The sequence below is a fragment of the Polyergus mexicanus genome, unplaced genomic scaffold (genome assembly GCF_030449975.1).
Source record: "Polyergus mexicanus isolate NDT 795.1 unplaced genomic scaffold, iyPolMexi1.0 SCAF_5, whole genome shotgun sequence".
NCBI classification, from domain to species: Eukaryota; Metazoa; Arthropoda; class Insecta; order Hymenoptera; family Formicidae; genus Polyergus; species Polyergus mexicanus.
This window is the reverse complement of record NW_027223325.1, coordinates 4,382,225-4,390,224: the sequence shown is the minus strand read 5'-3', so window position 1 is coordinate 4,390,224 and position 8,000 is coordinate 4,382,225. Positions and strand designations below refer to the sequence as shown.

The 8,000-nt window shown below is 32.6% G+C and overlaps 1 protein-coding gene across 4 annotated transcripts; it reads left to right on the top strand.

Annotated features, from left to right (window-relative positions):
• The first annotated feature begins 1,719 nt into the window (after positions 1–1,719).
• Positions 1,720–7,770, top strand: LOC138933518 (uncharacterized). Of its 4 annotated transcripts, XM_070296274.1 has the most exons (6): positions 1,720–1,886; positions 1,953–2,134; positions 3,084–3,149; positions 3,859–3,989; positions 4,139–4,209; positions 4,282–7,770. In XM_070296274.1, exons 2-6 carry the CDS (start codon positions 2,093–2,095, stop codon positions 7,560–7,562), a joined length of 3,591 nt encoding a protein of 1,196 aa, XP_070152375.1. In that variant the 5' UTR covers positions 1,720–1,886; positions 1,953–2,092; the 3' UTR covers positions 7,563–7,770. The 4 variants fall into 4 exon arrangements, with proteins under 4 accessions (XP_070152375.1, XP_070152378.1, XP_070152377.1 ...); XM_070296277.1 differs by lacking the exon at positions 3,084–3,149 and having other exon boundaries at positions 1,720–1,952; positions 2,030–2,134; XM_070296276.1 differs by lacking the exon at positions 3,084–3,149 and having other exon boundaries at positions 1,720–2,134.
• Positions 7,771–8,000: the final 230 nt, after the last annotated feature.

Here is an 8,000-nt window from a genome sequence, read left to right as displayed (position 1 = left end):
TATAAAGACTCGAACGTTTTTGCAACAGTGCAATAAGAAATATTTTTCCAAGAATACTTTTTATATAAAAATAAGAATTTTTTGTTATATAAGAAAAATAGACATAATTATATAAAACACAATTACGTGAAATATAACTGAACGTTATTTTAGCCAAACTTATCATAATTCTTAAATATTATCACAATTCAAGAATGCAAGATAATTGCAATTAATTAAAATTGCAATTTATTAAATGTGACCAGCAAAATGTTCTTCTTGTCATAGAGATGAATAAAGCGACAGAATTTTATTGTGCATAACGAACGAAGACTTTTAAATTAAATGTTGCACGGTCAATTATCGATTGCCTGCTAAACTAAAATGGATATATATATATATATATATATACTGGGTGGCCCATTTTAATCCATCCAGTCGAATATCTCAAAAACCAAGCTCGGAAGAGAAAAATGTTTCAGACAAAAGTTGTTTGGTTTCGAGGGGGCCATAAGATGGTACTATTGGTTTGACCTTGGAAAATCATTTGAAGGTCATGTAAAGGTCAACTTTAAAATCTTAAATGGAAACTCCCATTTTTTATTTAGTATTCTTGTAGCTTACCTCGAGAGCTTTCCAAAGCACTATAATAAACTATTTTTTTATTCAGTACTTTTTGAGTTATTTTATATTGTAATCTGACATCTTTTAATATAAAAAATTAAATATCTCATAAAATAAATAGTTAGTTTTTGATAATCTTACCGTAATACTTTTATGTACAGAATAATGATACAAATCAATTAGTATAAAAAAAAATAATAGTTTAAAAAAAAATTATTTACGATGTATTTTTTTAAACAATTATTTGTTTTTTTTTGCACTAATTGATTTGTCTCATTATTCTGTACATGAAAGTATTACGGTAAGATGATCGAAAACTGAATATTTTACGAAATATTTTATTTTTTATATCAAAATATGTCAGATTAAAATATAAAATAACTCAAAAAGTACTGAATAAAAAAATACTTTATTATAGTGTTTTGGATGGATTAAAATGGGCCACCCAGTATATATATATATATATATGTGTGTGTGTGTGTGTGTGTGTGTGTGTGTGTGTGTGTGTGTGTGTGTGTGTGTGTGTGTGTGTGTGTGTGTGTGTTCTTTTTTCATAAATTTAAAGAAATCGACGTCGTATAATTTTATATTATAGTTTCTCAAAAATAAAGATTTTTATATATACAATATTATATGCTATGAGACATATTTATGCATATTAAATTAGAGTATAAATCTCATGTTTAAAAAAATTCAGACATATATAAGTTTATGAAATATTATTGTATGAAAAGTACAAAAATGATAAATGGAAAGTTTTTATCTTTATTAATTATTTTCGTGATTTTTATTAACAGGCTGTACAAAGTGTTTGATTAATTCGAACACATTCGTCGCTTAATTACATAAGGTTCTTTGACGAAGTAATTATTTCGACGATGGCAAATGATTTTTACTCAGGATGCGTTGGCGGTTGAGATAAATTGAACTGATCAATGGATCGTCGGGACGACGAGGAAAAGAGTTATACCAGAAACATTAATACGAGGAACAAAGAGACGAGAGACGTTACTGCTGCTGATAACAATTCCGGAAGATCGAGATGTTGGATCGGGGGCTTAATGTTGGAGCAAGGTTGAAAAGATTTGATAATAGGTGGGGATGGTGGCTTGTGTGCAGTTACCGAAGGTGCTAGATCCAGTCGAGTTGGCATTCGAGAGCAATAGAATCCGAATCAACATCAGACGAGTTCTGCCATCAACTTGCCATCATTGAATCATTTATCGTTAATATAAAAAAAAAGCAGCGGTCCAATTCTCCTGAAAATCGTGATCCGGTTGTTGGTGATTACTTCTTAGTTAAAAGTTAATTAAACATCTGATTGATCTATTATCAATATCTATTATCAGGTAGATTTAGCGCGCAAAGAGTGAAATATCAGAAATCTTGATAAAATTTCGGGGCCCTGATTTGATATTGGGTGTAGGCTGATCGAGTTAAGAAGATAGAATATTTGAAACGAACGGAGAAGTGAAACATTCTGGCGGCGATGCTGGTTCGCGCGCCATACACTCTACCTTTGATTCTTGTGGTAAGTTAATCTCCATTGTCAAATTTATGTAAATCTATAAAAAGATATAAATTTGAAATTATATTTTGCATTCAGCATTTATTAAATTTATAAAAAAATAATTAATATAATTAAACCTATTGTGTAATTTTTCAATGTATAATTTATCAAACGTAATATGTTTAGAAAAAAAATAGAAATATTTATATTGCAGATTTATTTTTTATAAAAAGGTTTATATTTTTCATATATATTAAACATCCTTTTATAAACATTTTTTATACTTTATAAAAAAGCTTTTTTTTTAATATAATAGCTAATTATACAAAGAGTTTGCAATATATAATGTAAGAAAAGAAGAAAAAGATTAGAGAGAGAGAGAGAGAGAGAGAGAGAGAGAGAGAGAGAGAGAGAGAGAGAGAGAGAGAGAGAGAAAGTTAAATATTATGTTCAACAGATTTTTCTCTTTATTTCGATAAATTAATTATTATTATTATTGAGATTGATTAATTTTCTCACTTTATCAAAAACATAAATACGTCAAATGCAACGAAGAAAAGGTAACTAGATTCTTTATTAATCTCGACGAATATTGCCGTCTTATCGTATATTTTATTCCTCGATCATTCTCACTTTCGTGCCAATATACCGTGCGGTCATTTCGTTGGTTAATCTGGCGTGTCGAGATATCGTCGATCCTGCATAGATGGATCAATTGTATGAAATTGGCATTTTCTAAATTAAATCATTTACACAATTCATCACCAGGCGATATTGAATGTCTTCACGAAACTTTCACACATATACAATACTTCGAGAAATTGTATTATATATTTGCTTGTATATAAATTTTCATCGCTTGTGTACTTTATAATTAAATTTACATGTGTTGTTAACATCGAAAGATATTTATTGTAACGTTTTTGATGTAATTTGCCGACGAAATATTATATCTGTTTGATTAAAATAGGTGTGCAGTTGGTTTATACATAATGCTGCCATTCCATTTGCCTCTCGTTCTTCAAATGCAAGTCGAGTATGTAAATCGATTAATTGCATATTTCTATATCTATATTTATCTCTATATATCACACAATTATAATTATTTTTATTCCATAATAAATCTGTTTTCGCTTACTTTGTGCAAATATTTTTTTATTTGTTTAAACACACTTTATTATTATTATATTACATTTTAGGTTTTTTCTACACACATTTATATATATATATATTTTTTATATTCTTGTATTTCTTGTCATTCGCCTGTTTATGCTGCTTTTAATTCCTACGAAAGCAGATATTTATATTTATGTTGTAAACCAAGAAACTTTTGTGTCAAAATTTTTCTTTTTTTCAGGTTTATTGGGAGGAATATTCTCTTCGGAAAATTTTTATATTTTTGTTATCATTGATATATGTATTTATACTTTTCTATTATACTGTAATTATAATTTTTATTAAACAATGCTTAATTAATCATTGCTATGAATTTTTTGTCATCAATCACGCTTGATTGCAATTGCAATGTTTCGATTAGATTTAATCAGCTTAGCATAATTTTGCAAATAAATCCTATTCATTATTCTTTTATTATGTATGAGGCATAATATTATAAGATTATGCATTAACAAAATCTGTTATGGTACGCATACAAGTGTTTGTATATATATTTATATCTAAATGATTTTTTGTTCATATTTTTCCAATCTTATCATTAATTTTCTTTCTTGTATCTAATTCTTCAGGTGCGGCATGCATTAAAAAATAAAGAAATAGATTCCCAACATTATGATATTATTGCGCAATCTCGTGCAGCGAGAAGGACGAAGTCATCGGATACTTCATTTGACAGTGATAGCGTCGACAAAATTCGAAAGTAAAGTATAATCTTATTAAAAAAAATCCAAACTAATATTATGAGAAATAGTGTAACAAAAAAATAAATCTAAAAAAAATACATGATTAATCTGTTAATGCAAAACATTATAATAATTCGATATTTTATCTTTTTTTTTTTCTGCACAGAATAATAAAGAATCAGAACGTGAACATGAATATGAACATGAATATTCTCGGTCACCATGAGCATCATAGTCGTAAGTACTATAAACAAGACAAACCTCCTAAGAAAGATCAGTCGTATTACCATTAATATTTTAAATCACTAGAGAACTTTTCCGAGGCAGAACAACCTGCACGAGCAAACTGCACGAGCGGTAAAAAGGAGAATCAGAGATATTCGAGTAGCTTCATCGGAAATGTAACGAGTGTCGACGAGGAAACGGATGTGGTCGGCAATAATTCCAAGGCTAAGATAATCAGCAGTGTTCATGAGGACGAGGATATTACTTTGTGCTGGATCGAGACAACGACCATCAAAGAGAACAAGACCATTCGACCACCGAATAGGCTGGTGATCCGCGAGTACACGATTTCCTTCGAGAATTCGGCGACTATACCGGATAAGTATCTTGAATGCAAAAAGCTTGAGGGTGAATTAACACCGAATGATAAAGAGATCGGTAAAACATCTCTGTTCGAGGTTATAGACGAGGATACCAAGGTCAGCAGGGTTGTAAATTTCACCTCGGTTAGTCATGTCGGCGACGTTATCATTTGGCAGCATAAAAAGGTGAAATGCGGGGTCGGTCCGGTAGTCAGTAAGAACGTCATAGAGTGGAGCGACGGTTCGAAATACCCGAAGAAGAGAGTGGAAATTAAGGTTAGTCCTAAACTGCAATTAATGGTGACAAAGACCGACGAGGAGCCCTGCACAGAGAGTTCCGCGGAAGATGAAAATGAAACGAGTACCAATGCCGCTATTGGATCTTGTGAAAATGCGGAGAACGGCTCCTGTGAAGTGACTACAAAGTCTGAGGACATTTTAATAAAAAATAGTACTGAGGTTAGCATAAGCGAAGAGGTCACTGAAACAAAAGAAGACGGCAATAACGAGAACAACAGCGAAGAAGATCTTAGTATGCCTACTGGTATTACAAACCCACCGATGTTACCTAGTGAAGAAATACTTACATCTACGGTCGTTTCCGAAGAACCTATTACGAATAAAGAGATTGTAAACTGTGAGGAGGATTCGTCAGATTCATCATGTACAACGCAAAATAATATCGTGCATTCTTCATCTTCGGGAGAACTGTTCACCGAATCAGGCGCGACGGAAGCAACTACGCAAATTTCAACTACAACTGTTCATAAAGAAATTGTTACAGAAGAAGATACTTCTGATAAAGAAAAACCATCACAAACTTCCGCTGAAACAGAAGAGGAAACAGAAATAGTTTCTGATTTAATAACTGACGAGCCAACTTTGTTAACATCCGCAACAGAAATTTTAATAAGATCTTCGAAAGCATCTGTTACAACCCCTGAAAATATTGATTATAGTGCTGTTAGTACACCCGAAGCAAATATTACGACAAGTCATAGCGTTACAAAAGATGAAAAAGAAGAAGAACATTTGACGTCCAAAGAAAATAGCAATGAAACTTCTGCTGAATTGACAAGCGAAAACTTAATTGAGATAGATCATGTTTCGTCTTCAAGCATAAATACGATAACTTCAGCTGAGATTAGTGCTGAGCAAGAAATTATAACCAAAGTACCATCGTATGGAGTCACCGAATTCGTGAAAGAATCCGAAACATTTACTGAAATCTTAAACAAGCTATCTACATTATCAATTTCGACTGAAAGTATACCTGAAGATGTAACCACTCAGTCGACATCGACGTTCGAAGAAGTGCCCTTTACGGGAAGTGGAGATAGAGTAATAACCGAAATAAAAAAACCATTGACAACTGGACCAAATACTGACCCGACAAAAGCATTTACTTCCACGTTTTCAACGACAACGCCGTCTACGGAGATCAAACCGACGGCGAGCAGCGAGGTTGATCACTTATGCGAGAACTCCGAAGATTGCTCATATATCAACAGTTCAGAATCTTGCGACGAATCGGAAAGTTGCGGTTCTGCAAGCGCCATGTCTTGCGAGTCAGAGACATGTTCTGAGGAGGAAACAATCGAGAATCAATCAAAGCCTGACACGGTTTTATCAACAAAAAATCAATCGTTCGTAACTGAATCGCAGTCGTCTGAACAGTCAACAACGATCGATATTCAGCACACGACTATCGCAAATGTAGCAACGACCGTATTAATCGCTGAGGAGGCTGAGAACAATTCAACGGCGATCAATACTATGGACACGCGAAGAAGCACGACTACAAGTAAGCCACAACATAAGTTGACTTTGAAAGTGAAGATTCTTCTGGAACATATCAACGAAAAGAAAGAGAAGCACAACTTGCTCGAGGTTGAGAAGCACTTGTCATTTGATGAGAATTTGATACAAAAAAATCATCCTGACTTGCTGGAACAATTGAAATACTTGAACAAATCTGTCAACGAAGAAACCTTAAGCGCGTTACTAAATTGTACCGGCTTAGGCAATTTGATAAAGAAACCGAATATTAACAGTACGCAATCGAATAATGTTATTGATAAGACTCATAAAAGATTAGAATATACGGATCCTTCTGCCTTCGAAGATTTAATCTCAGAACAATTTACTTCTGAACGCGTCCTTGCTGAAAACGAGGACTTCCAGTATCCTGAATACGATCAAGAAAACGATCGAGAGACCGAGGTATCGTCTCAAAGACGAAGACGCAGAAGTCTTGATGATAAAAAGGAAGATTTAAGTGAACTCAATATTGTTATAAAAGATTTCATTGATCCTGATAAATCATCGATTACGGCTAATTCCTTAAGCGTTTCAGAATTACAAAATATTTCTTTGACGGAGACTACTCATCTTTCCATAACGACAAATAACCCCGAAGAAGAAACAAGCGATGCTGCATATATAGAGAATGAAAGAAATATAACTACAGAAGGAAATAACAGCGTAACGTTTTCGACAATAAGACACAACGATACCTATTCAACCACTTTGGAATATCAGGATGTTAATGTGACAAAAGAAAGCATACAGCTTTATTCAATGACAAACAATCCTAAAGAGGAAACGAGCGACACAGTACGTACTACAGAAAGTGGAAACGTTACAACTACAGAAATAGTTTTAAGCACAGTGCTTTCGGTAAGTGAGAACAACGAGACGAAGATAGAAGTCGTACGACAGGTATTACCAGGGATACAGGAAGATGTTTCGGCTGGGTTGACGCACGTGATTTCGGAATTGACGCAAAATAATCTACCCTCCGTCAATGATACTAAGAAAATAATCCAAACAAATCTGCTAAGTATCATAGCAGATCCCAAGGATAATAGAATTCACTCGAGGATAAGACGAGCGGCTGCAGAAGAAGTCGGACATTGGTCGAACGAAAGGATCAGAGAGATGCCGATGGGCGGCAGCCTTCGAAGTTTCACCGAATTCATACTGTACAAAGTTCTCTCTTGAATAGATGTTTGGCAAGTCTAAAAGTTTTACCTTGCCATTTTAGTAAATCTAATATCACATAAAAAATAATTTCAAAAAAACTGAAATCAGAGATAACATTTTGCGTGTATAAATCTCATTGTGCCTTTTTAATTTAGTCGTATAAGTTTATAAGAAAAGCTTTGTAATCTACATTCGTTTATCAAAACATGGCACATATAAAATTATATAAAAATATGCTTTTCTATTTACAAAAAATGTAAATTATAAATTTATAAACAAATATAATAATATGCAGTTAAAATTATAAAAGAAAAATGTAATTATTGATATAGAATTAATAGGAATATTATTCTATATATTTACACTGTAATATACTTTCACATACAATATTTTTATTGATATAATTTTTAATAATCTCCTCTCTTAGCAATATGAATTCATCAATTTATTTGGTTT

What these genes read in the sequence shown, in the direction of transcription:
- LOC138933518 (XM_070296274.1), top strand. Translation starts at nt 2,093, where the DNA reads ATGCTGGTTCGCGCGCCATACACTCTACCTTTGATTCTTGTG. An exon ending in CTCTACCTTTGATTCTTGTG is followed by an intron (nt 2,135 to 3,083) that starts GTAAGTTAATCT and finishes TGATTAAAATAG; the next exon opens with GTGTGCAGTTGGTTTATACA. An exon ending in GTTCTTCAAATGCAAGTCGA is followed by an intron (nt 3,150 to 3,858) that starts GTATGTAAATCG and finishes CTAATTCTTCAG; the next exon opens with GTGCGGCATGCATTAAAAAA.